The sequence below is a fragment of the Anser anser genome (assembly GCF_964211835.1).
Source record: "Anser anser genome assembly, chromosome: 17".
Taxonomy (NCBI): domain Eukaryota; kingdom Metazoa; phylum Chordata; class Aves; order Anseriformes; family Anatidae; genus Anser; species Anser anser.
In genome coordinates, this window is record NC_139738.1 from 1617824 (window position 1) to 1637287 (window position 19464).

The 19464-nt window shown below is 52.9% G+C and overlaps 1 protein-coding gene and 1 long non-coding RNA gene across 8 annotated transcripts in view; one reads left to right on the forward strand and one right to left on the reverse strand.

Annotated features, from left to right (window-relative positions):
- Nucleotides 1-19123, reverse strand: part of PRDM16 (PR/SET domain 16) — a 312213-nt gene extending 293090 nt beyond the window's left edge. For 3 of the 5 annotated variants that reach the window (XM_083802565.1, XM_083802568.1, XM_083802561.1), the window contains exon 1: nt 2864-2981. In XM_083802565.1, the coding sequence (XP_083658691.1) occupies nt 2864-2900 (37 nt within the window). In that variant the 5' untranslated portion in view covers nt 2901-2981. Of the gene's footprint in view, nt 1-2863; nt 2982-16325; nt 16428-16834 lie in introns of those variants that run through there. The other 2 variants (XM_083802569.1, XM_083802566.1) reach the window with 2 other exon arrangements.
- LOC310883002 lies at nt 3072-11787 on the forward strand. Of its 3 annotated transcripts, XR_014573285.1 has the most exons (3): nt 3135-3264; nt 3856-3951; nt 11425-11787. It is a non-coding gene; the product is annotated as an uncharacterized lncRNA (long non-coding RNA). The 3 variants fall into 3 exon arrangements; XR_014573284.1 differs by lacking the exon at nt 3856-3951 and having other exon boundaries at nt 3072-3264; nt 9842-11787; XR_014573286.1 differs by lacking the exon at nt 3856-3951 and having other exon boundaries at nt 3147-3264.
- Nucleotides 19124-19464: the final 341 nt, after the last annotated feature.

Sequence of the window (19464 nt, forward strand, 5' to 3'; positions counted from 1 at the left end):
CGCAGCGCGCACACGCACGCTGGGCAGGTAACAGAGCCGAATCCCCAGAGGAGCTCCGCATCTGCTCGAAATATCGCCCTGTGGACCGAAATTCTGCAGCGCGGGGGGTGGACGCCCTGCCCGCCGCCCCCTTGCACGCCCCCCGGCCCCGGGACACGCGTGGGCACCCGCAGGGCCCCGGGGTGCGGGTGCGTGGCGGGGGGGGGGGCTCGGGAAGGGGGCCTTGGGGACGTCGTGCGGTCACTGAAGTTGCCACTACCTCGCCGCTGTAAATACGGCGAGATCCGCACACTCGTGTCCGTGTTTAATCTGTTGTGCAAATAAATACTCCTGGGATACTGAAACCTTAGCTTCGGACTACTGTTTTGAACTGTGATCCCTAAAAAATCCTCAGCTGAAACCCCATAAACCGTTGGGCCTTGTACTGTATTAAACACCTGATTTTAATCAGAGCTCAGCCCTACCGAACAGACACTTCCAGCCCGCGGTAGCAGCGGCTCCCGCCGACACCGGAGGGGTTTTTGCTGCGGCTCCGTGCGCGAAGGGAAGCGGCCGGCTCCGGGCACCCCGCTCCCAGCTCATCGCCCTACCGCTGGAGATACCCGGGAATAGAAAACCCGCCGGTCCTTAAAACCTGCCGGTCTTTAAATCCTGTCCTCAAGCCGCAGAAGCTCCGGGGAGCCCGGCGGTGTGCGCGGCTGAGCCCCGGGCCGGGCAGGAGGCGCGCTCCCGGCCGCAGTCCCGCAAAAATCAGCAGCGGCTCGCTCCCGACACGCGCTTCTCCGCGGGGAAGCGAGAAGGATAAATATATTTATAAAAGAAAAATAAAAGGAAAGAAATATTCCGCTATTTTCACAGCCAAGAGAGAGAGCGCTCTGAAAATTACACTTCTCCTCATACGAAAAAAAAAATACTGAATTTTACAAAAAAAAAAGTCATTGAGCGGGGGCCTTTAAAGCGTGTGTTTATTGAGAAAAAAAAAATAAAATCCCGGGATTAACCGAAAGACAACTTCCCAAGGAGCGCGGCCGCGCGGTGCCGAGCACACGGACCGAGAGCCACCCGCGCCCCGAGCCGCGGCCGGGGGGGCCGGGAAGGCGCGTGGCCGTCCCCCGGGGGCGTGCGGAGGCTGCTCGGGGAGCCGGGGAACCTTAACGGAGCGCAGCGTAAAACGGGGCCGCAGCAAGGCAAAGCGCTGGGCCTCGGGCTCGCCCGGGCGTTTTGTCGTTTGAGAAAGAAACGCGGGGAGCTGCCACCTCGGCCACCGCCGGGCTCGTCTCCGCCTGCCCGCACCCGAAAGAAAACTCCGGCCCCGGCGCGATTTTAACAGAAATAAGGAAAGGAGGGGATTGGGGGGGGGGGGGCAGGAAAACCCCAAACCCTGCAGCATCTCGGCTGGGGAGCCGCACCGCAACCTCGGGCACGCTTTTGCCCAGCGCGATGCCCTCCCGGAGGGCTGGGGAGCTGCGGGGGGAGCTGCGGCCGAGCCCCCCGAGCCCACGCGTGGGGACCCGGGGGGGGGGGGGCACCCCGCGCTCGGCTCCCCCGGCCCCGCCGCACCTGAGCGCTCCCCGCCGGGCCGGGCAGGGGTGTGGGGGGGGGGGGGACACGGCCATGGGGGCGGCCGCGGAGCTCCACGCCACTGCACCGTCCGGGGCCGAGCGCGACAAAGTCCTCCCGCAAGGCTCCCCGTGAAAACGCCCGCGGGGTTACACGAGCCGGGCGCCGCTATTTTCCGAAGCGTCCTCCAAGCCCTAAAAGCGGAGCTCCCAACGGGCGCGGAGCGCGCTGGAAGTCCCGCAGCCTGCAGAGATTTCGCACGGAGCCGGAGAGAAACAGAAACTAAAGGAGAGGAGCAGCGGAGGGGTGCGGACGGGCTGCCCGGGCACCGCTGCGGCACCGAGCCCAGGGGCTGCTCGGCGAGGAGCCCCCCGGGCGGCTGCGGGGCTCTGCGGGGGCACCAAAGCCCCGCCGTCCCCCTACGAAAAGCCCGCTGTCCTCAGCCGAAAATCCAGTCTAAAAACAATTCGAAAGAAAGAAAGAAAGAGGGGTCCAGCGGAAGACGGAGGAAAAAGCTGCGCAAGACTTACGAGCTGCAATTCCACCCCCAAGTAAATTTTAAAAAATTAAAAATTAAAGACACTCCCCCACACTCCCCTCCCCCAGACCTTCTTAACCCCCAGCTGGGACACCCGAGCTGCCTTCAGGATCTTCCCTCTGGACCTGCGAATCCAAAGCCCCTCACTGAGAGCGGATCCATTTTTGCTACAAATTCTCTTCCTTCCCTCTCCTTGATAATTGTTCCCGAGCCTAGAAGGGTTTCTTCTTCTTCTTCATTTTTTTTTTCATTTTCCGTTTGTCTGCCTGTCTCTCTCCCCCCCCTCTCTCTCTCTCTCTCCAGCGTTCAGTCTCTCCGGATCGCGCAGGCAGATGCCAAACGCAGACCTCTAGCGCCCACTATTTCAAAAGCCAGGAATATTATTTCACAAGACTTGTTGGAACGACTCAATAAAAAAAAAAAAAAAAAAAAAAGTTGCTATCCCCTTTCGTCAACTTCGAGCTAACTTTCGCTTTTTCTCCCCCCGGCCGCCGGCCCCGCGCGGCTCCGCCGTTCGCCCGCGGCGGCCCCGGCTCCGGCGCGCCCGGCGCTGCGCGGGGTGGTGCGGGGCGGCGCGGGGCGGCGCGGAGCGGAGCGGGGCGCCCGCTCTGCGCGCAGCCGGGGCCGGGCAGCGCGGCTCCCGCCGCCGCCGCGGGGACCGGGAGGGGGGCTCCAGCCCCGCGCAGCCCCCCGGGCCGGCTCCGCGCCGTCCTGGCCGAGCCGCCGCGGAGGTGGGACGCGGAAGAAGGGAGAGAAAGGACCTACTTTTGGGCAGTTTTCTCGCCCTCGCCTTGGATCTCATCGTGTCGGCTTGTGGATTCCTCTCCTCCTCCTTGAGCCCAGAAGCAGCTACACACTATCTTCATCTCCCAAGCATTGTCAGTTTGGACACCTTCGCACATGCGCACAGAGCATTCAATCTGACACCCTCACCAGGGCCAAAAAAACTTTCCAATGTATTCATCATCATCAGTTTTTTTTTTTTTTTTGTCCTATCCTCTTCTTCAGACCACTTATCTCTCCCCCCTCCTCTCTCCCAGCACCATCGCAGCCTTCCCCTGATCTGCCCCTTTAAGAAAAATCAGCCCTGGCGGCTCCTAGCCCTCCGCACACTGACCCTACACACTGGACAATATTTAAGGACCAAGGTGCCATCCTATAAAGAGGTGATTATCGTTATTATTCTTCTTATTACTGCTACTATTACTAAATAGCAATGCCGTAGAGAGTTTGTTAACGGATGTCATCCTGTAACCGTACATGTTTTAGACGCGCTTTTATTTTTAACCTGAAAAAAAAAAATAGATTTATCTGCGGTAACTTTTCGATCGCTTTCTTTATTTTCTTCCTTTTTTTTTTTTTTTTTACCCTCCTTCTCCGCCTCGCCCCCTCGGGCTCGGGGTGGTTGGGGGGGGGTGGTCGCGTAACTTCGAGCTACCAGTTTGCGCTTTGTGTGCTGCCGGCGTTGCTCGCTTTTGTACCGCGATCGTTCTGCTCCGCACCGGCGCTAGCGGAGCCCCCGCCGCCGCCGCCCCCGCTCCTCTGGCTCGCGACCCCTCGGACCCAAACCTCCGACCCCGCGGGACCCCCCGGGCCCCTCGCCGAGCGGGCTCAGCACCCGCGGGCAGGGCTCAGCACCCGCCGGGCGGCCGCCGCCGTCCGTGCCCGCGTCCCCCGGGGCCGAGGCGCGGAGCGGGGCGCGGAGGGTCCCGGCCCCGCGCAGCCCCCGCGCAGCCCCCATTTCTTGTGCGTTTCAGGTGCGGGGCAGCGCGGCCGGGCAGCGCTCCCGAGGGACAGGCGGCCGCCTCGCTGGGGGAAGCCGAGAGCCGCGCAGACAGCCGAGAAAAGGGGGGGTGAGGAAAAAAATATATATATTAAATAATAATAATAATAATAATAAAATCAAGCGATGCCGGCGAGACCCGCAGGACCTGCCCGTCATCCCCGGAAGCGAAGGTAGAGAGAGACCAGGCAGCCCCTCTTTGAAGAAAGGAGCGAAGTGTAAATAGCCCGATGATTGATGTGCTGTCTTTGACTGCGGAGAAAGCACTATTTTAATTCAAGTGGCCAGGTCAGATGGTCACGGAAGAAGGTTGAAAGGTAGGATTTAATGAGATTAATATGGAGAGAGGGAGCGAGAGAAAGCGCGCGCCTTCATAAACATTCAATAAAATAATCGGGTTAGGGCGAGCGCTCGGATCCGCGCTCGAGGTGCTAACCCATACCGGGACCCGGCGAGCAGAAAAATCAGGAGCCCTCTCCCCGAAGGGCAATGCAAAAACAAAGCCAAACTTCTGTGGGTGCGTCAGGTCTCTGCTGGAAGCCATTCTGCCAGCTGCACTTTTGCCCTGCAGGTGGAACTGGGGAGGGGGGGAATATTCTCGCTAATTACCGGTTTTCCCCTCCTCAATAAAGTCTTTAATTGCAAATGGGAGTAGGGCCCTTTCAGATGCTACCTAGGAGCCGGCGTTAAAGGGAAGGGTGGTGGAGCAGGAGTCCAAATAAAATAAATACGTTTGAAGGGAGCTCGCAGCCACGTGTCGCCTAAAATGTTGAAATGGTGCCTGCGAATTCCTTCCTCGGGAACGCGCACAGGTAGCCGCTTCACGGCGTGCCGGGGACCCCGAGGTTGGAAAAACAAGCTCTCCCGAGCTCCTCGGGTGAAACAGGAGCCCTAATGTTTCCAGCGCATTGAAATATTTCTCCCAACGACCTTGGACGCTGGCTGCCTCCCCTATCCCTCCAACGAGCTGCTAATGGGACAGGCACATTTCAGTTTTAAAACCCCGTCCCGGTTTTTCCCTTCCCATTAGCCCCGCGGTTTTGTCGCGGGAGCCGCCGGTCGCTCCCCGGAGCCGAGCAAAAGCCGCGAAGCCGGCGAGGAGGAGAGGGAAGGAGAGGAGAGGGAAGGCCAGGAGAGAAAAAGGGAAGGACAGGGGAGGAAAGGACACCCGGGGCCGCCGGCAGCCCCCGGCCGGGCCGCGCTCAGGTGCGGGCTTTGCGCGTCCCTGCGCGCCGGGGGACGAAGGGCCCGGAGCTCTGCGCGGGGACAGGCGGGCACGGGGCTCGCCCGCAGCCCCCCGGTTCGGTTTTGGGGCCAAAAGCCGCCGCAGCCCCTGCGCCCGGACCCCCCCCGGCCCAGAGCTGGGCGAGAAATAAGCTCGCGATTAGCGGGGCCGCTCGCAGATACTGGAAGAGACGCAAAATGGGTTCGGGGGGGTGCGCGGTGTGTGCGCGCCGAGGGGGAGTTTCCCTCCCCGGTTCCTTGGGGCTTCTGCAAACGAAGCCAACGAGAAGGGATCGAAAAGCGGCCGGCCGAGGCGGCGGCAGCCCGGCCGAGCTGGGGCTGCCCTCGGCGCTCAGCTTTCTTTCTCTTTGCCGTTTCTCGCTCGCCCCGGCCGCGTTTCTCACGGGCCGCCGAGAATCGCTCGGCGGCAGGAGCGGGGCTCCCGCGGAGGCTGCACCGCTTGTGGCGGGCCGGGAGGCAGTTAGGTAAAATTAATAAAAATAAATTAAAAAAAAAGGAAACTCCCAAAGGGGAACGAATGGCCAAGCCCTAGCGTCGGGGTGCGCGGGGACAGCCCCGAGGCGAGCAGCGCGTCCCGCCCAGCACCGAGCACCACGGGCAGGGGGCTGCAGCTCCCCCGGGCCGGAGCAGGGTCCCGCTCCGCAAACCTCGTTTTAAGCCAAAAACTCGCCAGAACCTGGTTCTTAGCCAGGGCAGCGAGCCGGGGAGGCTCCCGGAGCCAGCGGGCGCCCGAGCCGCGGCCGCCGGGACGAGCGCTCCCCGGGGCGACCGGGCCACCGGGGGCACGGCCCTGGCCCCGGGCTCGGAGCCCCGCGCCCGGCCGAGCCCCGGAGCGGGGAGGGCAGCTGGGGGCCAGGAAAAAACCCGCAGCCTTTCCCCCAGCCACCCTCGGCTCCCGGCGGCGCATCCTGCCGCCCGGCAGGACGAGCATCCCGCGGCTGCTACCCGGTTTTTACAGTTTGCACCTGTTTGAGCGCCAACCGCTGCCGCGGGGAACGGGGAATTCATTAGCGGGGAGGGAGGGAGAGGGGCCGGGGAGCTCCTCGGCTCCCCTGGGTCAGCCCAGGTGGCCGCCGGGGAGCCGGGGGCCCCTGCCCGGCTTGCAGGGAAGCGGTGGCCAAGGAGCCCCCGGCCCCCCCCAGAAGCCGGCTGGAGGGGGAAAAGAAGGCTCCCCCACGGCGGTGGCCGCTCCGCCACAATTGTTTCGCCCTCCGCGGCCCCGAGCAGCGGGGGGACGGGGCCGGGGAGCCCCCGCGGCCGGGCACGGCGCAGCCCCGGCGGGGGGCACGGGCGAGGCGGCGGCAGCGAGCGGCGCCTGTTAAGAGTTTATATAATCCGCCCTCGCTCCTGTTTGCACCTTCATCTCTGCTTCCTCGCCCAGCTAATATACATTTCAACACACAAACTCCGTGGCGTGCCACATGCATTTCAACGGGGATTCACTGCGAGCCTTTAAAGGGGGGGGGGAAGGGAGGGCGCTGGAGCGGCTGTAATTTACGGGTGGCTTGCCTGGCATTTTCACTACAAAGCCCCGCGTTCCCAGGTATTTTATGAAGGCAGCTTGGAAAATACGCTCCAGGTGAAGCTTTGCGCGCAAGCCTCCCCCGATCGCTGTTGTTCCCGAGCAGCTGTAACGCTCCCGTATCGCTCCTCCGGGCCCCGGGCGGGGGGCGAGCGGCGGGGCTGCGCCTGCCCCGGCAGCGCGGAGAAGGGCGCTGCGCGGCCGTCCTGCCCCGGCGGGTTTAGGCGCTAAAGAAGATTAAAATGGTTGAGACGGTCCGGCTTGGCCGGGAGCTGCCGCACACGCAGAGTAACCCCTTTTCCCGTCCCAGGGATTTTCGCATAAATTGCTCGTTGTTTTCTGCGCGGCGTCGCGAGGAGATCAGAGCAAGAATTAATACTGGAAACTGCGCAAGAGCCCCGTGGCATACGACGGGGCTGCTCTCCCTTAGGGTCAGCGAGCCCCGGCCGGATTAGGCGCTAAGAATGTCACACGCTTCCCTAGAGATTTTCCCTTCCTAATCTGCCATTAATAAGCGGAGGAAGCGCACACAACAACCGCATTGTAATTAGGGGCCGCCTGAAATCCACGCAATCAGAGGGGCAGCTTGCCTTTCATCCCCGCCGGTGCCAAGGAATTTCAACACCTTTCGGCCGCGGCTTCCAGCCCCGGCTCCCTGCGTGCAGCAGGCGCAAGGGGGCGGTTAAGGACAGCCCTGCGCGCCCGGGCCACCGCTCGCCTGCCCGCGGGGTCACCGGCCCCGAGCATCCCTCGCCCTGCCCCGGGCAGAGGCCGGAGCCTGGCGGCCCCTCGCCGCCGGCAGCCCCGAAGGAGGCAGCCGACGTGCCCACACCTCGGGGTGTTTTATTTATTTTTTTTACTTTATTAACCCCAACACCTTCGGGAACGTCCAGGAGGAACGTGGCCGGGAAAGGCAGAAACGCCTGCGTTTTGCGCAGAGCGTTTTAACCACCTTAGTGATTCTCCTAGCGAATAAATTAGAGGGGTGGGGGTGGAAGATTAATATAAAAATGCAAAACCCCTGTGTGCGTGTTACTCTCCCGAAGCTCACTTTCCTGATACATAAGCTGCGCTGAAATCAGCCCGCGCATCGAAATACATTTATCAGACTTTCTCTTATTTCCAGAAGAAAACACTGGCTCCTCTGGCCATGAAAATATACCGTGTAAATTGCCATTTAGGATTTTTCAAAAAACACGTCCAGCTATAAGAATTCCTTCGAATTCGTTACACTCCACTGTGCAAGGCTACGCGCTGCGGGTCCGGGGAAAGGTAAAAATGCATGCCCTAAAATAAGAAGTCGTAAAAAGAAAAGCAACATTTACATTTGAATATCTAACTTGAACAGTATTATAATTACCATCGTAAAAGATCGCGCACTGTTGTCTTTAAAACGTCAGCCTATGAACAGAAATACTTTTTGGAGGATGTAAACACAGCAGTTTTAATCATGACGGTCTCTTGGAATAAAGAGAAATTAAGGAGTTATAGCAATTTTTTTAGACGTTGGATCAAAATATTTTTGCCCGGAGAATGCTTGCCAAATGAAAGCAAAATGGAAATGATGGGCGCCGCGATTCAGTAAACAGTTTTGTGATGGAAAGAGCCCAAGCCTGCAGTCTGCGGGGACGGGGGGCCCGGGGGAGTTCTCCTCTCCTGCGGGGGGCGGCCGCGGTGGCACGGGGCGGCCGCGGCCGGGCGAGGGGTTTTCGATCCAACGTTTTTCAGCCCAAACGCGTTTTTCCGAGGACACTGACCCGGGCCGTCTCGGCTCGCCGCTGGAAATTCACAGGACTCCCCCCCGCTAAAGGTTAAAGCGAGCCGCAGCATCCCGGAGAGCGGCGGCAGCTCGGATGGGAGCGGGGCGAGACCCCGGCCCGGCACAGCCTCGGGGGCTGGCGACCCCCGGGGGGGGAGATCCCTCTAATTCGATTTTAGGGGGGGAGGGAGCGAACCGAAAGCGCTCCCCGTTTCCCTCGCTGTCCTGCCAAGCCCGGCGTGCTCCCGGCTCTGGCACCGGGCGCCCCCTCCCCATTTTCTCCCAACCCCGACGGAGCCCCCCCGGGGGCTGCCAGCGCAGCCCTGAGCAGGGGAGCCCCGGGGGGATGCGCCCCCCCAGGACCCCCCCCGCGCTGTTTCCGCGCCCGCTTTGCTCGAGCATCCCCCGCTGCCGATGGCTGCAGCGGTGCCGGCCGTGTAATTATTAGCTATTAATTGAGTTCAAGACCTTTTATGGCTATGGGAAATGAGGAGTCCGACCACTAATCCCGAGAAGGGGCTGCGCACAGCCAAGAGCTATGAAAAAGCCATCCAGGGCTGGCTGGGCCCGGCCTGACACAATGCCCCTGGGGGCGGGGGAAGCATTAACGAAAAAAAATTCATTAGGTGAAAATTATAGAAACTTTAAACCGATGGATTTATTTACGAGGTCCCTTCGGGGGCTGACGCTCCAATGCTTGGGGGAGGGGGGGAGAAGGGGTGCGGGAGCCCCCCCGGCGGCAGGGAGGGTGCGCGGGGGTCGCCACCACGGGACCGGCGACCCCCGGGAGCGAAGGAGCGCTGCGGGGCTGGGGGGGTCCTGCCCCGGGTCCCCCCCCCGCTCCGGGGCGCCTTCGCCTTCCCCGCGCCCCCCCGAGCTGCGGGGCTCCCTCCGATGCCGTTTCCATCCAGCCTTATCTTTACACGCTTCCACCTTCCAATTAAACTTCCCCAAATTGCCAAAAGCCTTATTTGCATGCAAGGGACTCCGTTCAAAGATGCTAACGCATTGTCTCCTCTCAGAACTTAACATTTCTCTCTTCAGTTCCCACTTGAAAGAAGTTTTAGAACAGTATTCAAAGACTGTCCAAACGAACAAAACCTTCCCCTTTGCTCGGGAGAGAAATCCGGTGTATTCAATAAGAGGGCATATTCTCAGAAGTTCGTAGATTTTGTTTTAAAGGCTGTATTGTTCGTGCCTTTTCCCTGCAAACTTTTTTTTCCCCCTCAGAACACGACTCACATGCCTGCAAAAGATTATTAAAATAAGACATCATAGAGCTTTTTCTTTTTGCACTGTTTAGAATTACTTTTCTGGAAGAGCTTTGCAAGCATACCCCCCCAAGTCATAATTAAGAACACTTTTTTTTTCACTAGCAAACAGGAAAAGTAAAAAAAAATCAACCCCTTTTCCAAATGCTCCTATTTCTTTAAGCACTAACAGAGTTCAGCGCTTCAGCGATGCTTTATCTGCCACAAATCCACCTGAAGACATCCCGGGTGCCGAGGAGGTGTCGCTCGTCTCCATCGGAGCGAATTAAAGCGGTGAGACACCCACACCCGGCAAAGCCTCGAGCACCTCTGCGAGCGTAAAATAAACGCCGACTACAATTGCTAATGAGTTTTCGAAAGCTTTTTTTTAAAAAAAAAAGCAACAGGATCGCTTCCTTCAGCCCCACACTTTTCCCTTTAACCTTAAAAGAAGACGATCACGAGCCGGGGACGCAGAGCTCCCCCCGGCAACACGCAGAGCGCAGCGAGCCGGGCACCCCCTCCATGCCCAGCTCCTGATAAAGGCGCACAAAGGGCGCAAACGGGGACCCGACGGGACGCCACCGTATTTTACCCATTTAACACAAAGCAGCTTTTAAAAGACAGCTTTAAAAACGCGGTTCAGAGCATGACTCGAGGGCTGGGGGCAGAGGAAGGGAACTGACGGGGTGCGAGGTGAACTCGCGGCGATGCTGCCTTCAGCAGCCCCGCGGGACCCCGCCGAGCATCTGCGCCCCAGCAGGGCCCGTCCCTGCCCCTTGTCCCCATCCTCACCCCAGAGCATAACCCAGCTCCCGGGGAGCCCCCCCGGCTTTCCCCTCCGGCCCTACAAGCGGTGCCAGCCCCCCCCCCATGAAATAATGCCAGGGCGCACAAAGAGCTCCTGTCCCCGGTTGGTAGATCGCAGCCTGAGCAGGGAACTATCGTACAGCACCCTTTGCATTACCGGTGTCACCTCCACACACCCCGGCCCACAGGAAAGCCACCAGGACCAAAAATAAGTTTTCCGAGCCAGAGGGAACCAGGGGTTCATTTAGATTTACAAATTAATGAAGGCTTACTGTAGAAACCAACCGTAAGAACATGTGTTAAAACGCAACAGAAAGAATTTCATCGATTTCCATGAGAGGTGGATTGCATCCAGGAAGAATGAGTCAACCTCATTCCTCGAGCAAAACTCACTGACGAGAACTGCACCAGGCATGAATTTGGATGGCTTTGTTCCCCCCCCATTTCATGTAACATCCAGCTAATCATCTTCAGTGGTGTTCTGGGGTAGGCAGAGCTGGATGGGAGTTCTTAAAACTGCTTTTCATCATGGGAAAACAATGATTCAGCAACCGCCATCGTTTCCCAGCACCACATCAGGTACGAGCAATCGCTCAGCCTAACAGAAGCACACAAGACATGTCCCAGTGCAGGAGAGGGCAGCTCCGTGGCTGGGGCACAGGGAGGAAGGAACAGAGGGTCTTCCACGTAGTGCAGAAACACCCATGTTCCTGACAGTCCTAATTCCTTCTCCTTCATCCACACTTACTGCCAACCACCACAAGATTTTGGTTTAATCACCCTGGAGGAGATAATTCTTGAAGCCACTGAAGTATCTCCTAACCAGCTCTATTCTTACACTACGGAGGGAGACAATCCATTTCAGAGGAAAAAGCAGCATGTTCGAGTAATTGATAGAGAAATCCTTCTCCAATCACACATGTACATTCACTGCGGTAACAGTGTTTTGTTTTACAGGTGGAAGAAAAATCTGCTTCTTGCTCCAAGGGATATGGGTGGGTTGAAGTCTCAGTCAGTGATGGGAGTGATCAAGTGGCAATGCAGACTGAAGATCTACAACGAAGACCACCAGGCTTTTCAGCCTTCCTGGTTTTTATTCCACAAATTGTCTGTGTGAGAACTTGTGGCAATCCAGCAGCAGACAAAAGGAGTTCAGCGCTTTTGTTGCTGGAGCAGCAAGGCACACAGCTAGCAACAAACTCATTGACAAATAGTTTAAAAAACCTCAAGCTCCATTTTTTTAAAAGTTGTTAGAAAATGAAATGCAAAAATATACAAAATATTTAATGGTTTCTATGAATATATAGAAGTGTCCCTGTACCTTATGACTGCTATTTTCCAGCCAGCTTTCCAACAAGTGCAGTGTCTGCACTTCTGTATCTACAATTGTACCATTTATAAGCCAGTAGCCCACCTTGCCCATATGCTTGTTCCTCCAGTGACTCATATTCCATTGGGTTTATTCCTGTGAAGACTTGTGTTAAAACAGAGGAAAGAGCAGAACCTTTGGGGCAGGAACACTACATTTTGGAAAACACCAGACACTCACTATTCCCTGTCAAAAAACCAAAAGCACTGATTTAAATCCTGTGTAGGAGAAAAGCTTTTACAACTGGTACAGCATTAAAAGTAAAAATTATTTCAATACCCAGGTCAAAAAAAACCTTGCTGAATAGTAGTGTTTACTCAATACCTAAAATAGTCTTTCTAGAGGAATACACTCAGGGAGGAAACAAACTCATAAATTACCCAGCCAAGGCATGGTAGATTAACTTTACTTTCATGCTATTGATCCAAAACCCCTCCAATCAAACTTCCCTGAAAAAGCTTACCACACTGCTTGCTGGCAGCATTTGCTGAATTCAAGAAGAAATTAAGCACCTATCACTTTGTCTCCAAGCAGAAGCTCCCAAGCAGCACACTGCAAGCAAAGCCACGTACCTGGCTGCATGCTGCAGGCTCCTAGGTTCTGCAGGGCAATTTCTTCCCCACCTTCTTAATTAAAGGCAGCAAGCAACTTGCTGCCCAGTAGCTTAAGCTGCCACAGCTCACCACCCCAGACACCAGCTGTGCAGTCTGGGATGTGCAAGGGGTGCACATTCAAGCCCCTCACTTTGCAGGCACTGGGATTTTAGTTTTAGCACATATTGAACCACTACAAAACATCTGCATTGGCAGAGTCCTCCAGGTACAACTGTACCTGAATAACAAGACCTTCAAAAATCAAGCATCTCCAGCACTATCCACACAATGAGGTTAGTATTTAGTTACCCTCTTAATATCAATTGAAAGAAAAAAATATTGTTCTCAGGACAAGTTCCAACCCTACATCACTTTTATACACCAAAAAAAGGAAAAAAGAGCAATCTAAGATGCTTGAAAACAAGCAAGGCACTGTGCACCCATAGCCCATGTTCCTAAACAACTGATCAGAGCCACTGCCTGGCACAAGGCACCTGCCAGCCCCCTGCCCTTCTCCCTTGTACCATGTCACCTCCTGTGTCAGGCACTTCACAGGGAGCAGAACCCAAATTCAGCCCTGGCAGAAAGGCAGAGCCACTCCTGAGGTCTGCCATGGGAAGGGTGTTCAACAGGGAAAGTGCTGCAAAACCAAAGACCCAAATGCAGTGTTTAAACATTTCCAAGGCAGAAAGCATCCTGGCCACTCTCATTTTCCCCTGGTATCAAGGCCCATTGCCTTCACCCTTCTACTGTAGGAGTCCCACGCACTGCTTTGCCCTGGCTGGTCAGCAGATTAAGCCTGCAAGTGGAGGCAGAACTCTTCTGTCTTCTGGAGACTGTCACCACTAACAGAAGGAAATACCGCATGACAAAGTTCCCTCAGATGTACAAGGTGTTTCTGATATAAAAGCAGCACAGTGAGCTGCAAGCCCAAATACATCCAGGAGAAAAGGACCTTTCTGCAGGCCTTTCTTCTGGAAGCTCATTTCATTCATCTGCTGCACATGAGTTGCTCACTCTGCTGGCTGGAAGAGCCTCTAATGAAAGAATACAGGAGTGAAATGGTATTGCAGCACATTACTCACACCCTGTATGCACGATGCTCTAAATGAGCTCCAAGTTTTCAGAACAAGTCTTTGGAAGTTGCCATGTAAACAGCAAATAGCCAGCAGAGCAGGCCAGCACACTGCAGCAAAACAAATGCATACTCCAGCAACACAAATATTCTGCTTTCAAGTCCTGAAGTCAGCATTGGATGTTACCCAGGGTGTTCTCAAAATCTGGAGCCCCCACAGAGCAGCCCTGCACAATGCTGCTGTTAGAGGAAAGCTTCTGTATTTCTCAGCTGTTAGCTACAACCTCACCACAGTACCAGTAATATTGTTCCTGATATATACCTCAAGACTGTCTCTCATTTTCACTTCAGATTGCTTCAGTACCCTGGAACAGATGTCATGAGCTGCTTGACTACCATTCAGCTGCAGTTTTGTTCCTTCCATATAAATGAGATGGGGAAATAGTTTCATTTCTCTGAAGTGTAAAGTTAAATAGAGTGAACTGAAGTTTCTTTAAAAATAATGGAGTGAGATCACCCATACAATGATTTTAAATGACTCAAATAAGAGCATTACTTAAGTTTAGCACATACATCCTGAGGAATAGAAGTCTCTCAGTTTCAGCCATTTGGGTGCATTACAAGCAGGAACAGCGCTCTTTCATATGGAGTAATAATTTTATAGGAAATGTTCCCAACAGCTTTTTAGCTCCACTTTTAAGCAACCCAGAGTGAGAATCAATTAAAGAACACAAAAGGATTTGACATTTTCAATGGAATTTGAGTCTTAATTACTTTGTCATAAAGCTCAGCCAAATTAACCATTTAGGCAGGGAAGTATTTTATTCCCAAGTATACTGACCACTAAATTTGGGCTGGCAGGGCACAATAAGGGCATAAAGAGCAACTGAGAAAGTAAAACCAGTGAGGTTATAACAGTAAAAGTGAATGATGTCTGACATCTTCTCAAAGTCAGGAAGAACTGCTGCTCAATTTGAGACCAACACTCAGCTTCATGAAAGCACTGGCCACAAAGCAGGTCAGCATTTCTGCATTGCAATCACCTCAGCTGCACTTCAACCTGTAATTATTACAGCTGGACCTGTTTATCACAGCCTAACTTCTACCAAAAAGGAAAAACTATCCTTTAAATAAAACTAAAGCTTCGCATCTTAATATAAATCATAGAAAATAGGATTTATATCCTCAGTGATGTCATTCACCTAGGCACCGCTGCTTTTCCAAGCAAACCACACTTCAGTATGTTTTCCCCTATTAAGCAAACAATCTTCACATTAGTTCATATGCATTTTCCCATCTCTCAAGTTATTAGAGATTCATATTTCTGACCCTTTCACCATTTAGCCATTTTCTCACTTTCCATACAAGCTTATATTGCCCAGTGAAATTCTGGTTGCTTCTGTATTAGTGATATATCAAACTTTGTCCCACCTGTGGTCCAAACCTGGGAAATGCTCAGAAAACCACTTCAGACATAAGAGCTTTCACAAACCCACAGAAGCACAAGATGGTCCATCAAAGAATAACAAACCCAGAATACATCATCCAAGAACAGAATCCCAACTCACAGAGCATCCTATTCAATAGGCAAAACCAACATTTTTGTCATCAAAGTGGCAGCATTTAAGCAAAAAAATTAGATCACAATAAAAGAATTTTATTCTGGAAGGATGAGAAAAATGTTAAACATTTTTTTATGTGAGAAACAGAGATACAGAGCTTGTTTGAAAGTTGAAAGTCTCTCATGCCCCAATCTATAAATAAAGCTAGTTGGGCTTTTCTTTTGTACTAAATTTAAAGGAAAGCCTTTTCCATGGAGAGTTTTCTTTAAAACAAACTATGCCCCAGAAAGAATTTAATGATGGTGTTTCCAACAAGCAGCATGAATGAATTAAACAATAAATGCAGTAAGAAAGCAGCTGTATTTTTCTTTAATAGAAGCAGATGAATTTGTAGTTCAAACATGGCTGCATTCTCAGAGAGAAAAGGACAATTCCTGGCTGGTCTCACCCAGATAATAACAACATTTTCCTTTCACCCTGTACCAGGACCTTGGCTCAGGCACAAGTTGCCCTCTAGCATCACAAAAAGCTTCAATGTTCACTCTATTGACCATCAAGGAATCCCACGTTTCATTGCATAGAGTACCACATTACTCAGCTCCCTTCTGCACATCACCCCCAGGCTACACAAGCGAATGGGAGGAGAGATGCTTGGCCCTCCCCAGTAGTCAAGCCAGGGCCACCATCACCATACAGCAACCAGAGACCGAACACTTGGCTTTGTTCACCTTCCACCTTTGGAGATAAGCCTCCAGGCCTTCTGCAATTACTCAGTTCAGAAATCCCTAAGCCTCACAGCATCCTGCCAGCAGCCAGAGGTGCACAAGCTCCAGAGTAACCAGTTCAGATGAACACTAGCAACTCTCCAGCAATTATTCTGAGCATATATGCAATACTAAGATCATAACAGGCTCAGCACATTCAGAGGCACCACAGGAGACTCTGCTGCAGTTTTAAACAGGTGTTTTCACTAATTAGCCCAGCAACACTTATCAATTATACTCATTTCATGTTTCAAACAGATACCATCACCCTAACCACCTGGCCAAAGCCAGAACTCTGAATTGTTGAATATACACCATGCTTCACCCCAGAAGCAACAGCTTTCAATTGGGGCAGATAACAGAAGCTCCTGCAGTACTTCTCGCTTTCCAAATCACTTTATCTTAATTCTGAAGTTCTACTTGCTCCTGCTTTTACTTTGCTTTCAGCCTTTACTTTGCATGCTCTAGGTTTTTAGAAAGGAAACTGCTACTTACAAGGTCTGCATCTGCTGCTTTCTTCTCCCACTGCAGTGAAGAGACTTCTCTCGTTGCATGGGAACTGGACACCCGCACCAACAACATTGGAGCCCAGCAAACCTGTAAGAAATGTTTCTCATCAGACTAAAGCAGTTTCTTTCCTTGCAGTAGGGTAGCTTCCCCTCCAAATCCCATTGCAGCTTCATCTATGTTGTAGAAGAGTAGGGACTCTAAAGACCCATTTGGAAGCTTTTTTTTTTTTATTATTATTTTTAAAACACAGTAAGAAAGTTACAAATATTGCAGAGGTTCCCGCTAGAACTGCAGGCTGCCCAGCCCTTTGCTGACATGCACCACCCATGAGCAGTGTTTTCAGCATAGGCTTTACTGATCCATACACAAAACAGATGGACAAAGAAAGAACGTAAAACAGCTTGTATTTTGTCATTACGGCTTTGATTCTCTTTCTTATAATTGCAAGTGAGCTTTCAGTTGACTACCTCCAAGTAGATGAAGAGCATACAGACCTCAAAGAAGGCAAAATCTCCTTGCTGAAGCCTCAAACATCAGGACTCCAGAGACAGCTAAACCCTTCTCCAACAGCAGAGTGACCCTTCTGGGAAGTAGTTCAGCCCTGCCTATATAGAATTAGTCGATTTGCCACAGGTACTCCAATTAGGGTGAGTGGAGCTAGGTGGACTTCATTAAATTCATCAGGTTTTGGGCTGGGCTTTGCCCTCCTTGCAGCTGGCCAGGGGGAGCCCTGCGCAGAGCAATGGGGCTGTGCTCCTGTGCTGCGAGAGCAGCGAGCACACGTTGCACCTGAAACGGCAGCTCTGCACCTGTAGTGCATTTCTGTGTGGATTTGTCTGTGACTGAGAGGGATGAGATGAATCTGCTGCAATAAATACGTTTTCCAAGCATCCTGCTTAAGCAGATGGATTCCTACTGCATGTCAGAAAGAAAAGGGGATTTACGGTATTACAAAGGGAGACACAAGCAGTTCAGCTCACCTAGTCAGAAGAGCAAGCAATTAGTGAATTCCAGGTGGGCGGTCAATAGTTCGCTGACGTGTGAAGCTCAGCGTGTGGCACCCATGGAAGCCCCCTGTGCACTTTGTGTGCTGGTGGTTACTTGGAAAAGGCCACAAGAGCAGCACCGGTGGCTGTGTCCCACACCAGGCAGAGCTCATCCCCTAGCCGAGTTCACTGACAGGCAACCCAAAGGGTCTTCTTTCAATACTCGTGACATTTGCAATGCTCGGATTCTTTTATTTGCAGTAACCGTATGTTTCATAAGTATAAAGAGTGAATTTCCTCCTACATACTGTGGAAATACATAAAACACAACTCAATGTCATTTCACCTGCTGATATTTCTATTTCAAGAAGGGAGCAAGAACACTGCAAAGGAAAAAAGAAAAAAAAAGAGAAAAAAAAAGCCTTTCCCAGCAAATGCTGATGTATAGGATGTGACATAATAGTGCAAAAACTTTTGGCAAAAACAGGGATTTTAAATTGCTTTGCTCTATTTTGCTGTGGTGGGAGTTTTAATGCAGTGCACTTTGCCTAGAACTGACATGAAAGAACAGACAATCATCTAGAATGTGTTACAGGGAAGAACAAAACAATTTTCCAGACAAAAATATATTGAGTTCAGTACGCTGTTCATAGGTTACAGCAAACAGAAGCGCTCGGTGTAATGGATGCTTTGTGGCTACCGGCAAACCTTTCGAGGGCGCACAGGAGGGAGGTGGCGGTGACGGGGTGGCAGGTATGAGCTGCGGCGGGGTGAGAGGGGACAGAACTTTATTTCCTTTTTACAAAACAATTCTGTGGGCTCTGTGTATTTCCCTGGGTCCCGCCAGAGCTCAGCAGACAGCACTGTGCTTTAACACGGGCACAGTCCCCTGCACACCTGCGGCACTGTGCAGAGAACCAGCTCCGGTCCCAGCAGGGACTGCACAGGGGTGCTGCCGGAGGGTCAGCAGCTTGGCAGTGACCTAGGGGCACATGGAGGCTGTGGGCCAGGGAGGGGGCCATCACGACAAATGGCTTTTTTTGAATGGCCACAGCGCCAGCAAGGCGGCGTTGTCTGCTTTATTTGCCACGTGCTGGCACAAAGCACAGGAGCTGGGGTGGTGGTTTGTCCTCAGAGCATCAGCCAGAGTGGAATCTGTTCTACAGAGTTCCCTCTAGAGGTGAGCATTTAGGGACGGTTAAACCACAGCTCTCGGACCCATCAGGGTGAGTGAGCTTTGTGTTAAAGCAGGAGCGATTCTCACTGATGCTCACAGATGCTCGCAGCCTCCTGCACTGCACCTGCTGGGGGGCATCACAAAACGGACTGAGGGCACCTGGCCTGATCCTCCTGCTGTTGTAGCAGGCAAACCTTGGCCATGTCATGCTGAACAAACTCTCCATACACAGCTCAGTGAATACGTGAGCCCTTGGACTTCTTTACATTAAAAACAAAAAAAGGAGAAGTGTTGATTAAGGGGGAGGAACAGGCGCGCCGCAGCCGGGCCAGATCAAGTTCAGCACCAACGCTGCTGGCACACGACCGACTCAAACAGGCTTCTCACCTGCGCGCCTCCATCCCACGCAGTCCCCAGCAAATTGGCCTCTGAGACTGTTTCAAGAGCCACTTGCCACGTGTTAGAGCTTGTGGTTTACTGGCGCTAGGAGGGGTGCAGCTTGTAATGCAGAGCCTGTTGCCCGTGCAGCACTGCAGCAGCCCTGCCTGGCCCTGTGCACGCTGATACTAACACTGCCTCCTTTTACATTCTTCTTGCTCTCTTCCCCTCTCTCTTTCTAATGAAATCTTTCCATATTATTAATGGCTAGGGTGGATCTATAGAGTATGTTCCTTCCAGGATTTTCTTGTTTGCTGTAGTCTTCAAATTTTCCAGTTCATTTCCTATTTTCCTGCTCTAAAACCCCTGCCAAAAAAATCCCTGAAGCACACTTTGGTACTTGAATAGAAAAAAAAATAAATTTATATATACATATAAAAACATTTGAGAACAGACATTTGATCCAGACTCTTGTAAATCAGTAGCAATTTTCCCCTAAAATATGAGTCATTTGCATCAGTGGGTGACGGTTCCTCCAGGTGAGTTTTTATCTAATTAACTAGGCAGATGCATTCCTATCACT